The sequence below is a fragment of the Eretmochelys imbricata genome, chromosome 11 (genome assembly GCF_965152235.1).
Source record: "Eretmochelys imbricata isolate rEreImb1 chromosome 11, rEreImb1.hap1, whole genome shotgun sequence".
NCBI classification, from domain to species: Eukaryota; Metazoa; Chordata; order Testudines; family Cheloniidae; genus Eretmochelys; species Eretmochelys imbricata.
Genome location: NC_135582.1, coordinates 6,649,356 through 6,676,998, shown reverse-complemented (window position 1 = coordinate 6,676,998; position 27,643 = coordinate 6,649,356). Strand labels below are relative to the sequence as shown.

The 27,643-nt window shown below is 43.9% G+C and overlaps 1 protein-coding gene across 1 annotated transcript in view; it reads left to right on the top strand.

Moving 5' to 3' along the window:
• The window catches only part of CNTNAP5 (contactin associated protein family member 5), a 414,256-nt gene that overhangs the window by 171,282 nt on the left and 215,331 nt on the right, over nt 1-27,643 (top strand). The window contains exon 4 of the mRNA XM_077829822.1: nt 17,514-17,661. Coding sequence (XP_077685948.1) covers nt 17,514-17,661 — 148 coding nt within the window. The remainder of the gene's footprint in view (nt 1-17,513; nt 17,662-27,643) is intronic.

Below are 27,643 nucleotides of genomic sequence, written 5' to 3'. Positions count from 1 at the left end.
TAATCTGCATAATTTACAAGTCCAAAGAGACAGAGCAAAAGAAACAGTGAGACCCCACTGCTGATCAGTATGGAATTTAGTGGACACAGCAAGCCAGCTGTCTAACCAGTAGCACCTGTAGGCTTCAGTGGAAGCTACGAGCATTTCTCAGGATCAAGCCTATTTCTTTGTGCTGAAAGTAACCCTACAGGGAATGCTGAGAATCGCTAGGGTTTGTTGATTAAATATTTGGAGAACATATTCCATTTCTTCACATAACCTGTGAACCTCTTTGCCAGAAGATGTTGTGAAGGCCAAGACTATAACAGGGTTCCAAAAAGGAACTAGATAAGTTCATGGAGGATAGGTCCATCAGTGGCTATTAGCCAGGATGGGCAGGGATGGTGTCCCTAACCTCTGTTTGCCAGAAGCTGGGAATGGGCGACAGGGGATGGATCACTTGTTGATTACCTGTTCTGTTCATTCCCTCTGGGGCACCTGGCATTAGCCACTGTCAGAAGACAACTGGGCTAGTTGGCCCTTTGGTCCGACCCAGGATGGCCATTCTTATGTTATGTTCTTATTTATTAAACAGATGTGGGGCGGGGGGAAGTCCACCATAAATTTTTATTTTGTGGAAGAGCTCTGTGTGGCTCGAAAGCTTGTCTCAACGGGAGTTGGCCCACTAAAAAATATTTCCTCATGCACCTTGTCTTTGCTGAGAGTAGGCAGATAAAAAGTGATGTGTGTTTCTGGTGCTGTGTCTGCATATTAACTTTTAGTGATGTTCTGTTTGAGCATTGAAGCCACATATCATACTTCTCACAGAAATCATTGATGGAAAGCACCACTTATCTCATCTAGTCCATGTTCCTTATGTTGTAGAATTGCTCTCCATAGTACCAGTTTGTAGTGATTTGTCCAGTCTTGTTTTAAATGTGCCTTCCATTGGAGCTTCTACCTCTTGTGGAAAGCTGAACTGCTGTACGGAGTTCACTGTGGATCTCTGTGAACACATCTGTCAGTTTTACTATTAAAAATAGGCTATTTTGATTTAATTGGCTTGGGTGAGAGTTATAGAGGTATCAAATCATTCTAATGGCAAATTGTTGTGATTTAAGATATTGTGGATGTCAAAGTAATGTAACCTGAGCTTGTTTATACCTCACTTCATTCTGTTGCAGTAACCCAGTTGTCCTATCAGGTGGGTGTTTGAGAAGTAATATACTTTCAGTTTGTCTGTAAAAGGTAGGTCATGCTGCAGCCCTGTTCTGCCTTCTTGTGCAGGACTGGAGAGCCATTTCCTTACAGAAACTATTCCAGGGAGGAGGTGTTATTTTTTTTATGGTCTATGATGACTAGATGGAAGCTAGGGGAATGCAAGTTGATATAATGCACGAGGAAAAGTTCAGGTAGAATGATTAAAGTAGAAGACTGAGAGCAAGGAACTCATGAATTCCAATTCTGACTCTGCCACTAGCTTGCCATATATCCTTGGACAAGTTACTTCACGTCTGAATCTGTTTCTGTCTTGCTTACGTGGGGACAAATGATAATTATTTCATTTGAGTGGAGTGGAGATTAATTAGTAAAAAAGCCTGCTCCTCCAGTCCTGAAATTCCCCAACTGCTGGGGATGTCGACAGGAGTTTTAGATATATGAGGAATGCAGAATCAAGTCCATTGCTCGGAAGTAAGTTGTGGGAAACCCTTCATAAAGTGAATACATTATTTTATGAAAAACGAGGAAGAATGAATGAGTCTTGAAAAGCCACCTGGAATTATGTGAGCTGGTTGATTGCATGCAGTGGAGAGATTTGAAAGGTACCCTTAATGGAGGGTACATTTTGAAGTTTTAGGTGCACTTTAAAGTTTGCTTTTAGATTAGCTGAATGGAATTCTAATATAAAAGAGCATCCCGTTGAAAACACACTTTCCCTGCAGAAAGTCAAGTGCAATCTTTGAAGTTCTAAGACTACTATATAAAAAGAGCACAACATATTGATTTAACAGCCAAGAATTGCCCACTAGGAGATAGAGTTTTAGGGGCATTGTGAAATTGCAACATCAAATTGATGCTCAAAGCTGTTATACATGGGAAATGATAGTCCTTGCTAGAGGTAATATGCATCTGGTTTGTTTGATCAAGGGGATGTACCTAATGTATGTTTCTTTTTTTTTTTTTCAGCATATGTCTCTTTCTCTTCTTTGTCTTCATGTCCAGTTTAAAATTCCAGATGCTTCTAGTTGCAAACCTGAATGGAAGGAAACATGAATTGTGGATCTTTGATCTACATTTATGGCTTACTCCCTAAAAGTTGGCTTGACATTTGCCCTATGCAATGTCTCAACAAGTTGGAAGAAGTTGTGATTGACTTTTGCTATGGTTTAGGTGGCTTTGGGCAAAGTACAGACTTATTGCTATTAAACCAGCCTTATTGCTTTTCCTGTGTAGTACTAGAATCTGCACAGTCTTCCAAATAAATTTTGTTTTTGTTAAGTATCTGAAAGGGACTAAGGAGAAATGAAATAAGCATATGTCTGTTTAAAATGTGTGGGGTCTAGTTTCTTCTTAGTGGCTACAGCTCTCATTCATATTAAAGTAACCCATGGCTGCACACCAAGCAGAGAATAAAGCCAAGATTAATGTGGGTTACCACTGGGAGACATAAGGAGAAACTGATGAAAGGAGAACTGAAGCTGACTATCAGGAGACTATCCCCAGGAGTGAGGAAGGGAAGTGGGGTGAGGCCTATAACTTTTTTGGTATTATTACTGTTTTGTTTTGATATTACACCCAAAGGCCTCAATCAAGATCAGGACCCAATTGTATCTGAATGTACCTTTGGCAAGGGTCAACTAAACAGAATGGGGGAAGTGTGGAAGAGAAAGGAATCTTGCTCATAAAGCGCTATCCATTACCTAGGTGCTAAGGTTATGAGTGCATTATAACCACCTAGCTAGACAAGCAGGCACGTGTTCCACTACCAACCTTTTAGAGCCACTCTCCTTCCTTCAAGAGTGAGATTCTGAAGAGTATGAAGGAAACTTAAGGGTTTCTGAGTCTGTGGGGAAGGGGGAGTTATGATAGATCGGGAGATATGTGTATGTCAAATTATGAATCCCATTTTGTTTTGTGAATGCCATGTTGTATCTTCCAATTTGAATGTAAACCTCAGTGTGGCTTTGAGCATTGTCCATTTGTAGACTTGTAGAAGCTTGATGCCTCTTGGAGAGTCTACATCAGGAAGCGAGGACATAACACTCAAAGGCCATCAATGTTAAATGGCTCTACCCTAGTGGAATAATGGGTTTGCTACCAGCAGGGCCTCTGACTTTGAACAGCTCTTTACCCAAAAATCAATGGAGGGTGGAGGTGGCACCTGGAAATTCCTCTGCGCAGGGGGACAGTTCCACTGCCAGAAGTCTGGAGGGGCTGCCCTGGACTAAAGACTTTGGACCAAACCCAAGGGTGGGTGCTGAGGTCAGACTGAGAGGAATGATGTTAAGACCTTTGTTGTATTCTTAAAATCTGTAACTCTAATGCTTTTTTGAAAGCAAAATTGTTTGTTCTTAAGAAATTCCTTTGCTAAACCTGGTGCCTTGATTTACTGCCATGTTGTACCTGAAGGGCGTTAGGAAATTTGCACTCCAGCATCCAGACTGACTCTGGGAGGGAATGGTATAAGCAACATGGGGCTTGGGGGTAGCTGCAGCACTGGTTCCAGGGACTATGGGGTCCCATGGCTTAAGAAGGGGTGCAGACACAGAGTATGCACCTGAGAGTACACCTGAGTAATGCAGAGCTAGGAACAGTAATCCATCACTACTTAGACCCGGCGCTGGGGGTGGGGGCTTAGAAGAATGTGAAGTTGAGCAGTTGTATCCAAGCCCAGCAGAGTGGTTTTCATGCAGAAAGTAGGAGTGGACCAGCTTGTGAGAGAAGGAATGGAGGGATGGACAAGCTGGGCCTGGGGAGGGAAGGCAGCAATACTGTGGTCAATGTTCTCTGGAGGTTGGCCATGGGGAAGAAGATGTAATTTACAATCAGGGTTCCTCTGGAGACTACTCCAGAGCTGAAAGTCTGCCACGTGCGCTGGCCCTCCCTGCTTTAGGTCAGCTCCAGGGCCCTTATTAGAGAAGTAGGAGTTGCAGATGGATCTTACAGTGTCACTCTGCCTTCCAAGTGGACTTTCATGGTTCCCTCTGGCTTCTTCCAGGGGAGTGAATCAAAGCCACTAGCTGAGAAATAGCATTTCCTGGCTATTTGTCCCCATCTGCCCAGATTTGGGCCTGTAAACAACATTTTGAACATGCACCAAGAACAAGGAGCATGATGTTGCCTGAACAGTAAATCTGTGAGAGCCACTCAGAATGAGTTGTCTTTTTTTTTCTCTCTCTTATTACTGTTGTGAAGCACACAGGTTTTGGAGAATAAATAAATGATCTTCACGGTTGAGATACAGTTAAACAAATTTCATTCTGTCTAAGCTGTGGCAGCAAGATAAATAATCTAGAGAGACATGCAATAGAGGAGTCGGCTTCACGGTTTGCAGGAAGTTTGGGGTGCATAATAAAGCCCTAAGAACAAGTCAAACAGTAAGATTTTTGTAGCAGCTCTTTAAAAAAAAATGAATATAGCCTCTTCTCTTCTGCTCAGTTATTTCTACATCAGGCTGTTTAATGCTCACCATGGATATAGCAGAAGTTCTGGCAAAATCCTGAGATTTTAAGGGAAATTGGTCTGAGTGGTCTGTCACTGAGGGGAGCCGCTATATGTAGAAGTGTGTCCTGTCCATTCCAAGGTGATACAAGTAATGAATAAGGTTGATAAGATTTAGAAAGAAACACAGGACTGGAACAGAGCTCCTGGGTCCTTGCATCCAGTCCCTTCCTGTCACAGGAAACCATGCCATTGTCAGGAACCAGGAGCTGTCATTCCCTCTGCTGAGCCTGGGGCTAGCCAGTTAATGAGCCCAGCTGGGCTGCCGCAGAATCGCCTGATTGGCCAGCTCACCCGATTGGCTGAAAGAAGCCAACAGGTCTGCCTTTAAGCTCAGCGGCAGCGGCAGATTGCCAGTTGCTCAACACTTTTATGCCTGCAGCTGCAATCTCTCCTGTGCCTGCTTTGTTCCCAGCCATATTCGTGTCCTGCTCCCTTGTCCGGCTTCTAACTCTGGCTCTGACCTGTGGCTCTGACACCTGGTTCCTGCCTCTAACCATTAGGTCAGGCTGCCCACGTACCTGTTCCTGACAGTCATACAATCCTTTTAGTAAACTTATCAAACTCCATCTTGAAGTCTATTAGGTTTCTTGTCCCTGAAACTCTTACTGGGAGGCTGTCCCAGAATCTCACTCCTCTGATGATTAGAAACCTTCTTCTGATTTCCAGCCTAAATTTCTTCCTGGCCTATTTATTCTTGAAAGTCTGCTACAAAGGATTGTAGTGCAGCTGGGCTCAAACTTCAAAATGTGTATCTGGATTTTAAACACTGCTGCGTGCAGGGTGTCCCATCTCCCTACTATATCTGGTTGAAATTGTTTTGAGTGAAACATTTTCCTGCCCAAAAGATGGGCTTTGTCATAAAAGGTATCTTTTTCACTGCATGAAAAATTATGTTTTTCAGTGGGAAACTTTGAAATGAAAGGCAAATTTTCCATTTTGAATTGCATGTTCAGTTTTCAAAAAACAAATTTAAATGAAATTTTCATTGCAAATTTAAATGAAATATTTTAGTTTGAAATTTCCCACAAAAAATCAAAAAAGAATGTTTTTCATATTTTTTTATGGGGGTAAAAGGTTTTTTCAACCATCTTTGCTGGTCAGTAAACTCCTAGGACATGACGTAATCATCACAGATACGTGCATTATCTGTATTTTATTAGTTTGTGTCGGGGTGTCTCTGTTTCTCAGCTGTAAAATGTGAGTAATGGTAGGGGTAGTATCAGAATAAACAGGTTATTGATTTAGAGGTTCCCAGATACTTCAGTAATGCAGGCCGTGCAAGTATCTAGACAGACAGAAGCAAAGCCTTCTGGGAACGTTCTCAAGAACCGTCTGTAGTGGGGTTCTGAGAATTTGCATTCATGCTGCATATTGTTTTGAGTAGTGTGTGTCATCTGTTTGTTTAGCTACACTGTAAAGAAACACCTCCTTAATTATATGTTTCTGTGTTGATGCCAGTTGCTTTCAAGTGTATATTAATACTATTGTACTGATACCTGTGATTTTTGAGTGTACATCAGATCATTGTATTGATACCAGATGTTCTTCAGTGTATGTTAATACCATTTATTGCTAGCTGACGAGTTCAAGTGTATTTTAATACCCATGTATTGACTGATACTAGATGAACTGAACTTCTTCAGAGATCTAACATGGAAGGTATAAAATAACCCTTTTGTTTAACATAAAGCCCAATGTAATTGCAGAATCCTTGAAAGGATATCCTATAATAAATTACTTTTCCTCTTCGCTGGTCAGATTATCTAACAAAGTTCCTTTTCTTCTCCTCTTTGTGACTCTCTGAAGTGTACCTACTCAGATCGTTTTCAGATTCATTCCTGAAAGCAATTACTTCATCCTGACATGTTCTGAAAATGTTGTGTGTGTCTGATTTTTTTTCACTCTAAATCAGATGTCGTTTGCTGGCCCACTTCACGGGTCCCTTCTCTCACCGACGCTTATGAGAGTAATGAATGAAAGAGTTCTCTGAGCTAGATGTCTCATCTCAGGAGAAGGGCTTGTTAAGGAGCTATTAATTCCCGCCCCACCCTCCAGCTCATTTCCTGTGTTTCAATGGAAAGTATTGATAACCAGCATATAAGGTTCTCGTGAGGTTCCTGGTTTTTAAATCTTTGCTTTGTTGTGACTTAAGGTAAAATTTTACTTTATGAAATTGAAGGACGAAATGAGAGATTAAAATAAATCTCCAAGGTAAGAAAATACTCAGGGGAAGGAAACTCTCCAGCTAGACAGTGTAAAGAAAAGCTTAATTAAAGTGACTGGCATGGTACTTGAAAATATAACAGTACTTTTCACTAGCATCATGCCTTTCGCCTACGGTACTTTAAAAGTATTTATTAATATAAGTCTTGGGCTGCCTGACCATACCAAGATAATAAGATCCACTGGCTAGAAGTTTGAAGCTAGACAAATTTAGGCTGGAAATAAGGCACATTTTTAATAGTGAGGGTAATTAACCACTGGAACAACTTACACAAGATTGTGGTGAATTCCCCATCACTGTCCATTTTTAAATCAAGACTGGATGTTTATTGAACAGATCTGCTGCAGTTCAAATAGGAATTAATTCAGGGAAGTGCTGTGTCCTGTGTTGCACAGGAGGTCAGACTAGATCATCACCGTGGTCCCTTTTGGCCTTATCTATGATGGGTGATGTTGTCTTTACCATGCTCCCAGTCAGAGGCAGATTAGCCAATGGGCCAGCAGCACCAGGCCAGAATTTAAGCAGTGCTTTAAGATTAGACATATATTTCAAGTAGCAAGTGTTAAGCACTGATATAAAGTGCTGTGTGCAAAGCAGCCAGTTGAAATGCTCTGCAAGAAGTTGTACTGGTCCTACAAAGCCCAGGAACAGGGATGGATATTATTGAGCACCATCTACAGGCACCTTTCTCAGTTAACTAATTAGTTACATATGTACAGACATCTTTGTTTCATCGAGAGCTCCTGTCACAGCGAGTAATCACCTACTGATTTCCTGGCTCCCCCAACACACAACTATCAAGATTGTTTTGAAACTAAAAGTCCTTTACTCCCCCACTCACCTGGTGGCTCCTATCCTATTCCCATTTCCTGATATAGATGTTCAGATTGGAACAAAAAAAAAATCTGATTTAGTATTTACAGTCTGATGGCCATATGTTTGCCTCCGCTTAAAAGGATTGCCTCACCGTGGGAGTAGAGGAAAGCATTCATTAACAATAGCAGGATGACTTGAATTTGCACCTGGCTTTGAGCGTTTGTATTTCATGTAAAGCACTGGAATACAGGCAGCTGAATGCCTTTCTAATGGACCAATAAAAGAGGAAGCCCCTCCTTTTTGTATGCAGACATTTGTGTACCACAGTGAGAGCCTGAGGGCCTAGCGCTCTGGTTTTTGCATCATTACTTGACTGTCAGCTTCTCTAATATGTATTCCAGTGATATGGTTGGGGGTCCCGAGTTTGTATTACTTAAAAACGGGACACTCCAGCTGAAGTGCCAGATCCTCCCACACCTTGCATTGTCCTTCCCGGAGGCCCCGCTTCTGTCCCGTCTCTTCACCTAAGGCCCCTCCCCTACCCGCCTCCTCCTCTGAGGCCCCATCACCGCTCACTTGTCTTCCTCCTCTCCTCATCGCTCGCTGCTCTTCCTCTCTTCCCCCCTGCCCACCAGGGTTGTGAGGGACTTGCCTGCAGAGCTGGGGCTGGGAGCTTCAGCTTCCCAATGCAGGTTTGAGGCAGCCTTGCCTGAGTAGGGCTGGTGCGGGTGATGACCTGGTTCCTCCCCTCACCATCTCTGCCTGAAGTAACTGGACTTCGGGTGTCCGGTCAGTGGATCTGACTGGACACCGTCAGGTCCCCTTTCCAAACGGACTTTCCAGTCAAAAACTGGTCATCTGGTCACCCTAGGTATGCTTGATTTTCAGGGTCTTCCGCTTAAGTCTTTTTATTTTGGTTAATACAGGGAATAAACATTTGATTGGAACTAATTGATCAAACATGTGTTAGGAAAAAAGATGCACAGATATCCACTGGGACACGACAGTAGGTCCTCTTAAGCTATCTCATGGTCTGGGAAAATAGTTTCTTGCTGCTGCTCTGGTATCAAAAAGGTCGATTTGGTCAGTGTGGGAAGTACAATTGTTGAAACATTGACTGAATTATGGGACGTTAAAAGCTTTTCAGTAGTGTTTTTGTAGGAAGGGACTGAGTGAAATCACACACAGGTTTTGATTTATCCATTATGTTCTTAAGACAAAAGCCTAGAAAACCATACGACTAAATCGTCAGTTGGTGTAAATGGACTTCAGTGAAGCTACACCAATTTACACCAACTCAGAATCTAGCCCATACCATTCAATGCATTGGCAGTAGAACTATTCCCATTTTGAATGATGTTCTAACTAGAGTTGCTCAAAACTCTCTTGCACAGAAATCTTTTCCTCCCTACTTTTTTTTAAAAATAATCAGATTGCAAAATGTTGATAAAACTTGAAAATTCATAAAATTTGGATGATCCTTACTTGGAAACAGCCTAGGTTTCCTTCTTCCCCCCTTCTTCCACAAGTAGCAACATATATATGCATAAAGATTAACTGTCTTCTGATAAAATTTCAGTAAAAAGATATTGAAAAAGATAAGCAATGCCATAAGACAAACCTATAGTAGTCTTGTGAGATACACAGGTGTTGTGTCTGAGGTTGGAGTGTGAACTTTTTCTTGCTCCCAACAAAATGTGCAAAGCTGCATTGACTGAAAATGGATTTTTTCCACCATTTTACAAAACATTGGGGAAAATCAAATCTAACTATCCATGCCCTTTCAACATTATTTTGCAGCTCCAAATAGAAATGCCATTAAACTATAAAACAGGGAAATAATGTAAGATACTGAAGTGAAATATTCATTTGAAGTCACCGTTGTGTGGAATAACTAACATCTCTCTGGTGTCCTGTTGCTGGATCAGGCTGGCAAATTATCATCAGAGAGATGGCTATTTAAACTCAGTTTGATAAAGCTAAATATGAGGAGGGTTCCAAGCATTGCCCAACAGTGCTAGACATAAACACATTCACTGCATTGTTAATCCCACTAATTGAATAGAAAGCATGCAAGCCTCCATGAGATTTATGCAAAAGTACAGCCTGAAGTGTATGATTAATGTTGGCAATAGCAATGGAAAGAGCTGTTGCAGTCTATTGGCTAATGTTAATCTTGTCAAGGTTTTAGGGAAATATTTCTTTTTTGATGTGATGAAGTTATATATAATTGTTATAGTTTTTTGACGATAAAGAGTGGGATGACAAGAAGAAACGAATTAGTTGCTGACTTTTGGCTGTTCCTCTATTTTACAGCTTTAGTTTTGCAGTAAGTTCCTCCCAGTATTATTGTTACTAACAACAATTATAACATTTTATAACATCCTTCACCCCAAAGTGTTCTCCAGACTTAACTGATACTTAAAACTATCCATGGGTATCATTTCACCTATCCATGAAAGGCAGCCATGGGGGGTGGGCGACCATAACTTTTGTTTGAAAGTGTAGTGACAATACACAAAAGCTTAGCATAGGAACTAAAGTGCTGTATCAGTTTGAGGTTGTAAGAGGAATTTAGGTAGACTGTGGTTTGGACAAGGCAGTAGAATGTAGAACTCTTTCCTAGAAGTTTTCCTTTTATCCTCCTTCCATTCTTATTAGAGTGTCTTCTTCCTGGTTGGCCATTATCTTTGGTTGCAGTGTTGTTGAAGCCTTGTTGGTCCTGGTTGTCAGGAAGTCATCTAGTCCAACCCCCTGCTCAAAGCAGGACCAACCCCAACTAAATCATCCCAGCCAGGGCTTTGTCAAGCTGGGCCTTAAATACCGCTAAGGATGGAGATCCCATCACCTCCCTAGGGAACCCATTCCAGTGCTTCGCCACCCTCCTGGTGAAATAGTGTTTCCTAATATCCAACCTAGACCTCCCCACTGCAACTTGAGACCATAGGTCCTTGTTCTGTCATCTGCCACCACTGAGAAGAGCCTAGCTCCATCCTCTTTGGAACCCGCCTTCAGGTAGTTGAAGGATGCTAACAAATCTCCCCTCACTCTTCTCTTCTGCAGACTAAATAACCCCAGTTCCCTCAGCCTCTCCTCGTAAGTCATGTGCCCCAGCCCCCTGATCATTTTTGTTGCCCTCCGCTGGACTCTCTCCAGTTTGTCCACATCCTTTCTCTAGTGGGGGGCCCAAAACTGGATGCAATGCTACAGATGTGGCCTCACCAGTGCCGAATAGAAGGGAATAATCACTTCCCTCGATCTGCTGACAATGCTCCTACTAATGCAGCCCAATATACCGTTGGACTTCTTGACAACATTGGACCAACTTCCGTTGGTGGAAGAGAAATGCTGTTGAGCTACACAGAGCTCTTCTTTTCCAGACCTGGATGCACTCAGGGTGTCACAGATAAGTACAAGGTGTAACACATTGTTTAGCATCAGTCATTAACACATATGGTAAGAGACAATTCAAAGTGAATGGCTTATAAAAACAATGTGTAACCCACTAACCTGCCCACAAACGCTTTTTGTGCTATGACTGGAAAGATGTTAACTGGCCACTTCACTTTGAGTATCTTTAGACACGTGTCTGTCTCTAAGTTTTACACCCAGTGACCAAACTGGCAGCACCCAGTGAAAAATAACCATGACTATTAAGTGATCTTTGGAATTTCCATCCCATAGACAATACTGACATTTCAACATAGGAAATGAGACGACAAATTGAAATTTCTAAATTTTAAATGGAAAAGAAATTTTGGAAAAAATCTTATTTGGAATTGTCAGAATGTTTCATTTTGACATTCCTGTAATCAAAATGTTTTAAGAACATAAGAACGGCCATATTGGGTCAGACCAAAGGTCCATCCAGCCCAGTATCCTGTCTACCGACAGTGGCCAATGCCAGGTGCCCCAGAGGGATTGAAACTCAGAGGTAATGATCAAGTGATCTCTTTCCTGCCATCCATCTCCACCCTCTGACAAACAGAGGCTAGGGACACCATTCCTTACCCATCCTGGTTAATAGCCATTAATGGACTTAACCTCCATGAATTTATCCAGTTCTCTTTTAAACCCTGTTATAGTCCTAGCCTTCACAACCTCCTCAGGCAAGGAGTTCCACAGGTTGACTGTGCGCTGAGTGAAGAAGAACTTCTTTTTATTTGTTTTAAACCTGCTACCCATTAATTTCATTTGGTGGCCACTAGTTCTTATATTATGGGAACAAGTAAATAACTTTTCCTTATTCACTTTCTCCACACCACTCATGATTTTATGTACCTCTATCATATCCCTCCTTAGTCTCCTCTTTTCCAAGCTGAAAAGTCCTAGCCTCTTTAATCTCTTCTCATATGGGACCTATTCCAACCCCCTAATTATTTTAGTTGCCCTTCTCTGAACCTTTTCTAATGCCAGTATGTCTTTTTTGAGATGAGGGGACCACATCTGAACACAGTATTCAAGATGTGGGCGTACCATGGATTTATATAAGGGCAATAAGATATTCTCCATCTTATTCTCTATCCCTTTTTTAATGATTCCTAACATCCCGTTCGCTTTTTTGACTGACACTGCACACTGCATGGACATCTTCAGAGAACTATCCACGAGGACTCCAAGATCTTTCTCCTGATTAGTTGTAGCTAAATTAGCCCCCATCATATTGTATGTATAGTTGGGGTTATTTTTTCCAATGTGCATTACTTTACATGATCCACATTAAATTTCATTTGTCATTTTGTTGCCCAGTGACTTTGTTTTGTGAGATCTTTTTGCAGTTCTTCACAGTCTGCTTTGGTCTTAACTATCTTGAGTAGTTTAGTATCCTCTGCAAACTTTGCCACCTCACTCTTTACCCCTTTCTCCAGATCATTTATGAATAATTTGAATAGGATTGGTCCTAGGACTGACCGTTTGGGAACACCACTAGTTACCCCCTCCATTCTGAAAATTTACCATTTATTCCTACCCTTTGTTCCCTATCTTTTAACCAGTTCTCAGTCCATTAAAGGATCTTCCCTCTTATTGCGTGACAACTTAATATACGTAAGAGCCTTTGGTGAGGGACCTTGTCAAAGGCTTTCTGGAAATCAAAGTACACTATGTACACTGGATCCCCCTTGTCCACATGTTTGTTGACCCCCTCAAAGAACTCCAATAGATTAGTAAGACATGATCTCCCTTTACAGAAACCATGTTGACTTTTGCACAACAATTTATGTTCTTCTATGTTTCTGACAATTTTATTCTTTACTATTGTTTCAACTAATTTGCCCGGTACTGACATTAGACTTACCGGTCTGTAATTGCCAGGATCACCTCTGGAGCCCTTTTTAAATATTGGTGTTACATTAGCTATCTTCCAGTCATTTGGTACAGAAGCTGACTTAAAACCGTAGTTAATAGTTCTGCAATTTCACATTGGAGTGCTTTCAGAACTCTTGGGTGAATGCCATGTGGTCCCGGTGACTTGTTCCTGTTAAGTTTCTCAATTAATTCCAAAACCTCCTCTAGTGACACTTCAATCTGTGACAATTCCTCAGATTTATCACCTACAAAAGACTGCTCAGGTTTGGGAATCTCCCTAACATCCTCAGCTGTGAAGACTGAAGCAAATAATTCATTTAGTTTCTCCGCGATGGCTCTATCATCTTTAAGTGCTCCTTTTGTATCTCGATTGTCCAGGGGCCCCACTGGTTGCTTAGCAGGCTTCCTGCTTCTGATATACTTAAAAAACATTTTGTTATTACCTTTGAGATTTTGGCTAGCTGTTCTTCAAACTCCTTTTTGACTTTTCTGATTACATTTTTACATTTAATTTGGCAGTGTTTATGCTCCGTTCTATTTACCTCATGGGTTCTATTTACCTCACTTGTTTCATTTTGTTAAATTGACATGAAATGCTTCATTTTGAACCAGATCAACATTAAGCAACATTTGTCTTGCATTATGGGAGTTGTATGTCTCTTATGGGCCAGGTGTATTATGGGAGATACAGTCCAGCCAGAAAGCCTAATGCCCTCATTCTCCCACTAAGACAATGTGCTTAAAAAGGAAATACAGTTTAATATCTTGTTTGCTGATTCAAAATTGAACATTTGTGGTCAGTCCAATAAAATGAAATATTCCAATTTGGGTCCAATTAGCAAAATAAAATATTTCATTTGGATTTTCCAGATGAAAAATTGATTTTTGGGGGGGAGGGGCAATCTACCTAAGGCTATTTACAGTGTTATCAGCATTTATGCCTTTATTTGCAATGCAGCTAACGAGACAGATTATGCATGTAATGGAGCATATCCGATGCACGTGTCCTTCCTGCTTGAGCAGATTATGCAATACAATGAGGGGTTAGGGTGGAGTGCACTGCATTACTCTATCCTCCTCCTCCTTGACTGCTTCATATCTGTGCTTATGCACAGAATTCGTCAGTTCTCAGTAATGTGGGGAAGAGAAGTCACTAAGACGCTGTATTGCTCAAGCACAATCTGCACTCTCAATATATAACACATGTAATTCTTAGCAAGGGGACCTGGAGTTCATTACCAAGTGCTGGACAGTCACACATCTCAGTGCATTTCCTTCCTCTTACTGTCCACCTCTTCTACAGGGAAATTTCCCTTATCTGAAAGTGTCCTCCATCCCCTTGTTGGAAAATAGAGAGGTTTAGACGATACCAATACCAATGAAACTCCTAAAACTGTTGTGGTGTTTTCTTTCCAGTGAGACTAAATGGTTCATATTCATTGTCATGATAGATCATGGTGGCTGCAGAGAACTGTTCAGATCCATCGTGCCAGGAGAAGGCATTGACGCAATTTTGACGATTCCATGGAAATACTGTGGCATCACATTGAATGGAAGGATTGCTTAGATTCAGTGCAGTCTTACCAGGATTGTACAGTGCTTTTCACATCATGGAACCTTTCAGTCTATTACGTGGTGTTTTGTGGATGGATATAGGTCAGTGGTGGACAACCTGTGGCCTGCGGGCCTCATGCGGCCTGTCAGGGTAATATGTTGGCGGGCCGCCAGACAGTTTGTTTACATTGGTTCACCATTCCCAGTCAATGGGAGCTGCAGGAAGCAGTAGCCAGCACATCCTTTTGGCCTGCGCCACTTCCCACAGCTCCCATTGGCCAGGAACGGGGAACCACGGCCGCTGCCATTGTAAACAAACTGTCTTGCGGCCTGCCAGTAGATTACCCTGCTGGGCCGCGGGTTGCCCACCACTGATATAGGTAGAGGTGACAGATTCCTAGTGCGGGGCTTGTTTTTAGTCATTGACCTCTAAAACCCTAACACCACCATTCAGCTCCCAAAACTGAACAACCCCATTCAAGTAAAGTCTAATTCGCTGAAACTTGAAGACATCTGAAGTTCATTTATATCCCTAGGACTGGTATAGGTACTCCATAATCAAAGCCTCTTTCAAGCTAGAAAATCTGACAAGACGACCAGCGTTTTACTCCCTGTGCTCCAGCTTCGTCATATGTGAACAGGCAGTTCACACTTTGCTTGAAATCCATGTTCAACAGAATGTTTCAGAAGTCCCCCGTGAGATATTCAGATGCCGGTCTGTTCTGTGTAATGGTTGTCACTTCTTATAGATCACGCACGAGCTTTCCCACACTAATAGGATTGTTTATAAGGAAGAAAGGCGTTGTTTTTTTATGGGAGTGTCATTTTGACACTTACAACTTTGATTTGATCACTTTTTCATTCATTTAGATCCCTTGGAGGAGCTACTTGGTATTTTGAATCAAGTTTCTTCTTGTTAGTTGTTCCCTGTCTCCATTTGCTTGGGTGTAATGGCAGATCACAGAGATGACATAGGCAAAATCTGCAAGGTAGACAAGTGCTTCTGCACCTGCGCTTCCTTAGTTCAAGGCTGTAATAATGTAAATTGCAAACATCTGTGTTGTGGGACACTGCACATTCATAATCTCGTTTTCAGCTTGGTTCATCAGTTGGTCTTTGGCAGGAAAAACAGAAGAAGCTACATCCTAAAATAGCTCCTCTGGAAGATAGTTAACCTCAAGTCTGCCTGGACTATGCCAGTGCTTCTCCTTCTGTTCACAGTTCAAACCCACCCCATTACCTGCCTAATAAAGTGAGAGAGCAGATAATCATCGGCATCACTACAGGAGCCTGCTTCTGTAGATCTGTAAATAAGTTGCTGTTTGCTGCCCTGCATGTGTGTCAAGTGATACGGAGACCAAATCCTGAGCCTGATGTCTTTTTAATGCATCAGCTTGGATGAGCTGACATGTCTTCTAATTGAACTTTCTTCTGTCTTTCCACACGCAGACATAGATAAGACGTTCAGTTTGAGTGTTACAGCAGTTTTGCCAAAGACTAATTTAAGAGGCAGTGTACCAGATCTTCAGCTGATGTAAATCAGCATAGCTCTGTTGACTTTAATAGAACTATTCCAATTTACCCCAGCCCAACATCTGGCCCAATGTTATTTTAGTAATGTCTCTAGTCCATTCAACACCTTTGCACTCAGAGGGCCAAATTCAGCCTTTATGTTCAAAGGAATGAATGCAGCAAATTACGTGGGTTCAACTCCATTCACATCAGCGTAGCTGGGCTCATTTACACCAGGGTTGAATAGGGTTCAGATTCTCTTATCTATCCAGGCAACCCACTGAGATTTTTTTAAGTGCATTTAAAGAGACAGCCTGTTCATTCTCAAAACATAGTTCTCTCACACAGTTCATTCTCAGAATAGTTAAATAAGTATTAGCGCTGGCCAGAAAACTTGTGTTGTGAAAATATTTGGAGGTTTTGAAATTTGTTGTGAAGTGGAATGAAAATGAGACCTTTCCGGAGTGGAGAAGCAAACAGAAAGACACCCCACTACAGACTAGCCAATAGCCTGGTGGTTAGGACACTCACTTGGGTGGTTAGGACACTCTGAATATGCCTGATTCAGAGGAGGGATTTGACCCTGGGTTTCTCACAGCCCTGGAGAATGCCCTGATCACCTGGGTAGTTGTGAGTTCTGAGAAACATTCTTATTTGCGTTACTGTAGTGACCATAGGTGCTGGCTTCCTCCAGGCCCAGAGGTGCTCAGTGTCCTGCTCTGCCCCCACCCCCATCCCTGCCCCTGCTCTGCCCCAGGCCCCACCCCCACCCCACTTCACTCTTCCTGTCCAGTTCCACCCCCTACTCTGAGAACACCCCATCCCTGCTCCTTCCCTCTCCCTCCCAGTGCCTCCTGCACGCCACGAAACAGCTAATCGTGGGAGGTGCTGGGACGGAGGGTGAGGAGTTGATCGTTGGGGCCGCTGGTGGGGAAGGGAGGAGCTGGCTACCAGTGGGTGCTAAGCACCCACTCATTTTTTGTCAGTGTCTATGGTAGTGACCAGGAGCCAGTGTGATAGGTGCTGTACAAACACAGAACCAAAAGACAGTCCCTGCTCCTAAGTCTGATGAAATGGAATTTTTCAACCAAAAAAAATGTTCTGTCAAAACTGTAGCATATTGTTTTTTGTAGAGCTGCTGTGCATCTTTAAATAGGTGCTGTATTCCACCATAAGGGTAGCTGCATTTCAGCAGTAGATCATTTCAAGATGCTTCAGTTAGGTTCCCGAAGCTTAGATGCTTATCTCAGTCAAACCTGGTCTTTGAGATCCTGCAGTCTTTCCTCAGTCCATCGAAAGTTTTATTTTTTTGTTGAGTTTGAGTTTGTTTTTATTTTTTCATTGCTCACAACTAACTGACTGTTAAAAGTCTCACCGGAGCTTCCTTTCCTTGCAGGTCTTCACAGGGAACACTAATGCTGACAGTGTCGTACATCACAAACTTCTGCACTCCGTGAAAACCCGCTTCCTGCGCTTTGTCCCTCTGAAATGGAATCCCAGTGGAAGAATAGGCCTGAGAGTTGAGGTCTATGGTTGCTCATACAGTAAGTGCCTTTAACGCAAATGTCATCAAACAACATTGTTAATGTTCCAGGAAGCCCCAGGGAATGTACCAGGTCCGAGTATATCTTTTCATCTAATCTGAACATGCACCACCATAATATCTGATTGGAGTTGTAGCTTTCATGACCGATGAGCATTACTTGTTGGCTGAGCTCCCGTCCACTAATACCTTATAACATCATCTTTGCCCCATACCCTGCATTTATAGGGAATTAAATAGGTATAAAGGATAAGGGTCTGAGACTAAAGTAAAATGGAAATATAATCAAGGAATTCATAGATATTTTAGAGAGTATGTTGGAATATTTATTGCATTTATTTAAAGGCACCTTTCTAATTTTTGTATGGCATATCATTGAATGTACAGATCTATTATTTAGCTGTCTATGCTCTTTGCTTGAACAAATTCATCTTGACCTTTCTAAACCTGTGCACCCTTGCATTTTTAGTTGTAGAGCCATTTTCAAAATTTGACCCCCAAACTTGCATCTTTACAGTTCTACTGTGTCGGGCACTTACTGGGCCAGATCTCCAGACGATGAAAATCAGTCCAGCTCCATTGTCTTCAATATAACTAAATAGACACCAGCAGATGATCTGGCCCACTGTGCACAATTCTGGCCCTGAAAACATCCCAACAAACAGAGGGGAGTTCAAAAGAATAGCAACAAAAATAATAAGGGGGCTGAAGGGCTTGATCTATAAGAACCATGATGTGTACCTTGGCTAAGAGATGACTCAGCGTGTCCGTGCATGGATGGGGGAAGGTGAGATTGGAGGTGGAACAGCATGATAATCTACAAATATTTGTAATACTGAAGTTGGAGGAACTATTTCAGCTGCTACATTGGGGCCTAACTAGGCATAGTGGGAGGAAGTTATGACAAGGAAAGTTTAGGATGACTATCAGGGCCGGCTTCAGAAAATCTGGGTGTCTCCCCCCACCCATCTTCTCGCTCCAGTAAAGCCACTGGATCAGCACCTCTGATAGGAAGGCACGAGAACCAATGTGTGACTGTGAGGGGACACACCCTCGTTCCAGCAGAGAGGAGGCTAACGAGCCCTTACGGGCTCAGCCAGCACTAACCAGACACACCTTTCCCGGGCTGGAGGGAGGCAGCTTAAAAAGGGAAGACCTGACCTTTTTTAAGCATGGTGACGAGAGGGAGGACTGCTCTGTCTTGGAGACTGATGGCTACAGGGACAGACGGATGAGGAGACAGACTGTTGCAGACCCTGCTGCCTCTGATCCTGTATGGACCAGGTGTAAAGAAACGGTGACCAAAAGGAGGGGCTGGAGGCAGACCTGAACTTTTGAGGGAGGACACTAGAATGGACAGATAAGCCAAAGGGCTGACCCAAAGACTGCCTAAGTGACTGACCACCTTTTTCTTTGACTCTGATTCTCCATCTCCCAGGGGCGGGGGAGAGGGAAAAGACTCCTTTTGTTGGTTTGTTTTCTGTTTGGAGATTCCCTTGTGGGCCGCAAACAATGGAGGGCCACCCAAATTGTGGTCGGGTAGGGACTCAGGAGGGACCCTGGCACACCATGCTGACCTTTTTTCTCAACCCCCTCCCACAAACTCCTAAGTCACGCACGTGTGTGGAGGGGGAGGATCAGTCGCACGAGAGGGGATGTCCGGAACTGTGCTTGGGGTTCAAAAGGGAGCTAGATAGATTCATGGAAGATAGGTCCATCAATGGCTATTAGCCAGGATGGGCAGGAATGGTGTCACTAGTCTCTGTTTGCCAGAAGCTGGAATTGGGTGACAGGGCATGGATCACTTGATGATTACCTGTCTGTTCATTCCCTTTGGGGCACCTGCCATTGGCCAGTGTCAGAGGACAGGATACTGGGCGTGATGGACCTGTGGTCTGACCTAGTATGGCCGTTCTTACGTTCTTGTGTTTGCGGAGAGATAGAGATTTCCTGTTTTAAACAGGAAGAGTACTCCATCAGCAGGAATCAGATCCCACTCCACTCCAAGCGGTACTGGAGCATGAGAAGCAAACATCACGCTGGAAGGTCACCCTCTCCCTGGAGGGGTGCGGTGTCTGTTGTGGCTGCAGGTTTGGTATAGAGGTCTGCAGTGAGATGGGTTACACCATGGACTAGCCTCCCAAACAAAGGTGTGGATGCCTCACTATTAAAATCAGTGGCCCAAGGTGCTAACAATAAACTGTAGGGGACACTGAGGAAGGTGGGGGCAGCTCTGGATGACTGCTAAATGCTGATCCTGTTGAAGCCACTGGGAATTTTTCCATTGACCTAAACAGGGCCAGGATTTCACCTTATGATTTTATTATTTGAAATTGAATCCACTTTTTCTTCATTCAGCTGAATTGTGCAGCTTGGCATGAATCTTCCAATGGCGTAAAAAAAAAAAAAAGTTTTCCCCTTCTGTGTCAAGACAATGCTGACCTTCGTCTTGTATGAAAGCAGGCCTGCTATATAGTCAAAATTAGAGGCCACTCATCTGCCCTTTCTTGGATGTGCAAAATATTCCGGTTTATTCTCTCACATAAGGGGTCACTGAGGGGGAATTCTTTGTGACATGCACTGTAATACTCCAGTCCAGGAGGAAGAGTTAGAGGCAGAGGATTAAGGAAGGGAGGAAAACAAGGAAGCACATGACCTGCTATCAAACTTTCAGTATAAATAAAGGCAAAGATCCTCTTAAAAATTATATTTTGAACTTGCAATCACCCATGATAACTACACTCTCTGAATCGACTGAAGAAATACAAACTACCTTAGGGCAGGACAGTCCATGACTTTCCCTGGTGTGCCCTGTCTGACATGCAAGTTAACTGACATTTAATCGATAACAGTTTACAGAGTCAATCAAACTAGTCGTGTGTGGGTGAGGAGGATAAATATGTGATCTAGACTCATGAGCACAAGCCAGAACCACTGATTTTAAAGTACTGCTTCTGATCGCCAGTCCTCCTGTGGTGTTGGAAAAGTCATTTGACTTCTTTGCCTCAGTTTACCTGTCTGGCATGAGGTTGCTGGCCCCTTTAAGGGGAGTCTGGGCCCAGGCTACCTGTGAGGAGGTAATTTAAAGGGAATGAGTGCAACTAGTCGGATAACTGTATAATGTGCCCCTGGGCCCAAGACAGAAGAGCTCTCTCAGAGCGCTCTGTACACAAGCAGCAGAGGAGGTGGCTTCTGTGAACCTCTCCAAGTTGACAGGTGAAAGGAGTGAATGGAAAAGGGCCAGCTAGGAAAAAAGCTGACTGAAGGCTCCAGCTGGCCTGAAGCATAACCTGGCTCCTGAAGGAAGGAGAGTGAGACTCTTTGAAAGATAACCTAGCTCCGATGTCTGCCACTTTCCCACCTTGTTTCCACCGGAGATGGATAGCCCAGCCAGCTAAACAGGTAGTGCTGGGGGCAGCAGGGTGCAGGGGGTGGTGGTTTCTTGGGGAGCAGAGGGGGATGGGAGGTTCTGGGTGTCTGGGAGATATAGGGTGCCCGTGTGAGGCGGAGTGCGGGGTACAGGGTGCCTATGGAAGGTGGGGAGGCAGGGGTGCCCCTGGTTCACTCTTACCCAGGCCTGCTGACAGCAATTCCGGGCACCAGGGCCAGAGCTGTCCCTAGGAGGGTGCAGGCCTGGGGTGGAAGTGACGAATCCATCACTTTCGAGACCGACCGCACCGGCCAATCGCACCAGCCCTCAGGGCCCCCCAAAGCGCGGGGTCTGAAGTGGTCACCCTGATTCGCCATACCCTAAAGATGGCTCTGCCCAGGGCAAAACAGTATGTAGGCCCCCAAACTTAGCGAAGCCACCTCCCTAAGCCAGGGCAAAATGTCCAGTCAGGTGATGGCAGAAGCTTCCCAGCGCCGTCGCTGGGAGGGGCCTGCAGGGTGTGGCTGACTGGGAAGCGACTCTGTTCCTCTCTGCCCCCACTTGATGACCTTGTCGCTTCCCCTGGGGGATGTTCCCCGCAGTTTGGGAACCTCTGGTCTAGAGTGTTGCTCATCTGGGGGGCTACTTCTCCCTCACCAAAGCGCCTTTACACCTCTGTGGCATGTAAAAGTGATTGTAAGGGCCTGATTCGCAGCTACACTAAGGCCCGTTGACGCTGCCGGAGTGGCATAAAGGATTCTCAGTATAAATGAGAATCAAGCCCAGAGCGTCTGATCCAAAGTCTGTTTAAGTCAGTGGAAAAATTCCTGTTGACTTCAGTGGGCTTTGGATCCCACTCATAAACAGAAGATAAAGAGTGATCAGCTGGCCCAGAAATACCAGGGAACCTGGTCTTGCATTAATGGACCCATGGTTGTGTGACTGCTGTGCAGCCAAAGAGGGGAGCATGCTGCTAAGCTCCTCATTGGCATGCGGGTGAGTGCACGAGTGCCTTGCATTTCCTCAGACATCCTCTGCTCACATCTGCTCCTTTTTAACCCTGAATTTTTGAGAGAAAGAGAGCAGGTGCACAAGTGGCTTGAGACTTCCAGCTCTTTAGGCAATTTTTTCAGTGCTATAGCTGGGTCTAGAGTTTAATCTTTCTTGTGCCAGCATGTAGGGTATATATAAATCCCTGGTATGCCCACATCTTGAATATTGTGTGCAGACCTGGTCACCCCATCTCAAAAAAGATATATTGGGACTGGAAAAGGTACAGAAAAGGGCAACAAAAATGGTTAGGGATATGGAACAGCTTTCCTATGAGGAGAGATTAATAAGACTGGGACTTTTCAGCTTTCAAAAAGAGAAGGCTAAGGGGGGAGATGATAGAGGTCTATAAATCAGGACTGACGTGGAGAAAGTAAATAAGGAAGTGTTATTTACTTCTTCACATAACACAAGAACTAGGGAGTCACCAAATGAAATTAATAGGCAGCAGGTTTAAAACAAACAAATGGAAGCATTTCTTCGCACAACACCCAGTCAGTCTGTGGAACTCGTTGCCAGAGAATGTTGTTAAGGCCAAGACCATAACAGAGTTCAAAAAAGAACTAGATAAATTCATGGAGGATAGGTCCATCAATGGCTATTAACCAGGATGGGCAGGGATGGTGTCCCTAGTCTCTGTTTGCCAGAAGTTGGAAATGGGCGACAGGGGATGGATCACTTGATGATTACCTGTTCTGTTCATTCCCTCTGAAGCACCCGACATTGGCTGCTGTTGGAAGACAGGATACTGGGCTAGATGGACCTTTGGTCTAACCCAGTAGGGCCATTCTTATGTTCCTGCTTGCACTGGAGAGGAGCAACCTCGAGTTCTCTGCTTGGCACTGCTAAATAACTTTCAGAGTCAAGTCCCGTTATGGTCAAAGCCTCCAGCCCCAGCCAGTGGCTCACTGTGCTCAGCTGTTGGGAAACGTTGGCTTTCGGTAGTGACTGCTGTGGGAGCATCTAGGACTTCTCGAGCATCAAGCATGCTGCCAGATCAGTCCTACTGAAGTGCTTTAGGGCTGAAACACGTTGAATGGCAACATTTGCTAACCCTGTCCTGAGACCCATCCACTAACGCTCTGCTGGGGAATGCTGGCTTTTAAATGATGAACACCAGACCTGTGTTAACTTTATTCTGTAGTCCTAAAAATTATTCCAGTGGACCCTGAACAGGCAACCCTACCTCCAATAAGAAAACCCTTGTTTTTGATCGACATTTTAAGGGTAGGTCTACGCAGCGGAGTCTAGTGTACAGACACGGCACGCCCAGCTAGCACAAGTATAAATAGCAGTGTAGCCGGGAAGCACTACTTAGGTGAGCGAAGTGCCTTACTCGCCTGAATCCTAGGTTATGTCCCCTACATGGCGCTGTACATGCTCAAGCAATGCCTCCCACATCTCCACGACTGCTTTTCGCAGTGCAGTACGTTGCTGCTGTTGGAGCTTTTGTCTGCCCCACTGAAAGACTCCAGCAGCAAAGAGCGTCTCTGGTGGGGGGGCTGCAGAGAAAGGCTCCTGCCTCCCCCATGCTGGAGCCTTTCACTGTTGGGTGCAACTACACGCTGCAGTGAGGATGCATACAGCCCGTCTTTCACTGCAGCCTGCAGCTACATGTGCATTGCGTGCTGCCACGAATGTGCACAAGCTCTAAAATACATTCTAGGATCCTAATGTGATTGGTTGTCATCCTTTTTTAAAAAATCGTCCCTGCTGGGAAACAAATTTCTGCTGGGCCCTCGAATACCCACTTAAGATGGGTTTCCTGTATCTGAAATATGATATTTAAAGCAATGAAGCTAGGTCTGTATTCACAAACACGCTTACCCATCCTCTACGCATTCATAGGGCCCTACCAATTTCACGGCCGTGAAAAAAGCATTACTGACTGTGAAATAAGCCCTTCCCTGTGAAATCTGATGTCCCCTTGTTCCTAGGAGCACCCCGGCAAAGGGGTCTCCTAGCTCCAGCTGGGCTGGGGAGGGACAGGGCTTGTCCATCTCCTGCACAGCTGCTCTGAGTGGTGGTGGGTGAGATCAGACCCACCTCGACCTCCGGGAATGTCCTGCGGCCGCAGGAAGCCCTGCAGTTGCTGCCTTCATAGTCCAGCTCTGAAGGCTGCACAGAAGTGAGGGTGGCAATGTCATGACCCCCTTGCAACAGGTTTGTGACCGACCCCCAATCCTCTTTTGGGTCGGGACCCCCAAGGTTACAACACAGTGAAATTTCAGATGTAAAAATCTGAAAATGTGAAATGTATCAATTTTCAAATCCTGTGGCCGTGAAATTGACCATAATGGAACATGAATTTGGTAGGGCCCTACTCATACAGTAACTGCCTTGACAATTAACAGAGGGTTCATAGGCTGTAAAATCAGGCAGAATTCAGCTATACCACATGGAGGTTGTTTGTTTCTTCTCTTAAAAGCAGCACAGAGAGGGGAAGAAAAAGAAAGTTTCAAATGCAAAATGATTTGTCCCCCCCCCCACCTGAAATAACCATACTCCTCCCCCTATAACCTTAAATATAAAAATAAAATCATGCAGCTAAGAGAACTTGTACCCAAAATTGCAGCCTAGAAAGAATTTTTCATGAGTTAAACATAAATCCTGTACATAAAGGGATTATAATGCAAACTCTCACAGACCCTTTGCTACAGAATCCCAAATAGTGAAGTGATTATAAGAAATAGCCAAAGTTATAGCAGAGGACATGTGCAGACAAATGGCAAGTTGATTGTTTTGGATATTGTGAGGGAAACAGGGGTATCTTAATACTTTGGAAAAGTCTTGTTAGCTAAACGCTGGAAAAATCCTGCTGACCCACCCTTTTCTATAGGAGGAGATTTATGGCTACACTGAAAATGCTGTTCATATTCTACAACTGAGTAATGGTCCAAAAGGCATCAGCAGGATCAGGTATAAATTCAGCTAACAGGCTGGGGAACGGTGGGCGATCATGCAATGGGATGTGAGATTCTACTTCTTTTGGGGAGTTACAGCTCTCCACCTTTGCAGATCAGGGGTCTGATTCCTCGTCTTCCATGGGCAGCGTTCCCGGGAACACAATGTGATACTGTGTTTTTAAAAATTACAAGCTATTGGCTGGACCTTTTTATTTTTCTTTCCTTCTAACATGTTTTTCATGTCATGAGATCAAATGAATGCACCGCAGAAAGCACCCATGGGTGGAGGTGAGGTCAGTGAAGTTTTCATAACTGCTAGCATAAGACAAATGGCCAAATTTTTGCTTCTTAAGAGATAGCCATGCCCTGGCAATGGAGACGAAGCATGTTGTTCAAGCACTAGGCTGTGGAGGTGTTCGGTCAGAGTAATTCCCTAGACTGCGGGCAGTGAAACTGCAAGATGTATAGGGACAGAGGCACATGCTTCCTAGACTCCCTTATCTGCTGTGGAGTTTGTTGCCCACAAAGCAGCAGCAGGAGCGGGGCTAGCAAGGCCAGTCAGGAGATACAACCATTCGGAGCATCTTTGCTCTGCCAGTAGGGCCCCTGGGGGCTGTAAAATAAAGGCATCCTTTAGTGGCGGCATGGGGGGGAGGGATGAGGTTGCACATCCCCCCCGTCTCCTCCCTTTGCAAGTGGCAGATGCCTTGAAGATGCCCTCCAGACTCTGAATGATAAGAGTGAAATGAGGGTAAAGCTTGTTGTTTATGCTTGCGTGCAACATACGGTTTCCAGACCTAGGGGGAGCTTCTTTAAAAAGGTGTCACACGTACGCTCTCCCCCCAGTGCAGCTGTCTTGGTGCTCTTTTCTTCATGGAAGAGGACCACACAGTCTCCTCGCCCCGGTATGTTTCCTCTGGGCTGGTCAGCGTGGCTGCCACTGCTGGCCAACATCTCTCTTCATGCAGTAGTGTGCTGGCGGACAAATCATTTCTGCTTCCTGTGCAGTGGGCTCCCTGTACCTCTGCCTTTTCTACAGCAGCTGTTCAGAAGCAGGCACAATGTAACCCTTAACTGCTCGAGTTAACCTGGTGGCCAGTAAACCCTTCCTCAGATTACTGTGTTTCCAAAAGATCTAGAGTTTTAAAAGAAACTCCAGTGCTAACAAAAACCAGACTCAACCCTTGAGCCTAGAACCTGAACTGAACTTCAGCAATGTTTTCACATTGCTCCTGTGTCTGGGAGCAGAAATACCTACATAACCTAGGAATGGCTACCCTAGGAAAGGCATTATTTCCAACCCAGCCAGAAGCAAAAAGAACTAGGATTTTTGTTTGAAAAAAATGCTACTTCTGGGAAATATTTAGCTCAGTTCTGGTGGCTCTGAGATCTGGACAGTATGGAGAAGTATCCTGATTAGAGTGGAGTGAAACTTTTTTCAGCATTTTTTTTTTTGGAGGGGGGTAAGGATGCAGATTCAGCATCACCAAAATATTTTGTGAATTCATTTCAATTTCACCAAATAATTTCAGTAGGAAAAAAATCCTAAAAACTCAAAAAGTTTTGTTTCAACACTTTTGAAATGAAGTGTGTGACAAAGTTCCTGCTCTACCTTGGTGGGTCTTGCGCTTATTGGCGGGTTTGCTCGCCTTGGAGCTTCACGGCAGCCCTCAGCTTGGCCGTTTTTCTGAACCCACAGTCCAGGTCGACTCCTCCTGTGTCTGACCAGGAATTGGGAGGATTTGGGGGAACCCAGGCCCGCCCTCTACTCCGGGTTCCAGCCCAGGGCTCTGTGGAATGCAGCTGTCTAGAGTGCCTCCTGGATCAGCTGTGCGACAGCTACAACTCCCTGGGCTACTTCCCCGTGGCCTCCTCCCAACACCTTCTTTATCCTCACCATAGGACCTTCCTCCTGGTGTCTGATAATGCTTGTACACCTCAGTCCTCAAACAATCCGCGTTCTCGCTCTCAGCTCCTAGTGCCTCTTGCTCCCAGCTCCTCACACGCACACCACAAACTGAAGTGAGCTCCTTTTTAAAACCCAGGTGCCCTGATTACCCTGCCTTAATTGATTCTAGCAGCTTCTTGATTGGCTGCAGGTGTTCTAATCAGCCTGTCTTAATTGTCTCCAGAAGGTTCCTGATTGTTCTGAAACCTTCCCTGTTACCTTACCCAGGGAAACGGGACCTACTTAGCCTGGGGCTAATATATCTGCCTTCTATTACTCTCCTATAGCCATCTGGTCCGACCCGTCACAAGTGTTTACTTTTTTTTATTTGAAGCAACTTTTGAAATTAAAGAAAATTTTCCTTTAAAAAAGGACTTGAAAAAAACCTCAAAATCAATACATTTTATTTTGGGTGGAACAAAATGTCGTGAACAAAACATTTTTTATTTTACTTTTCAATTTGCCAAAAAAAATGGAAAATTTAATTTTTGGTTCAACCTTTTTGTTGTTGTTGCCAATTTTTCAGAATTGCTAACAAACCAAAAAAAATCTGTTCACTCATTTCTAATACAGATTTTTGAAATGAACATAAACTTTGCAACCTCTGAGTTTGACAGTCACTATATTTCAACACATGGAAAATCTTCCTCTATATTGTGCATGATTTGGGAATCTGGCACTGTCCTAAAGGGAAAAAAAGAACTGCTTT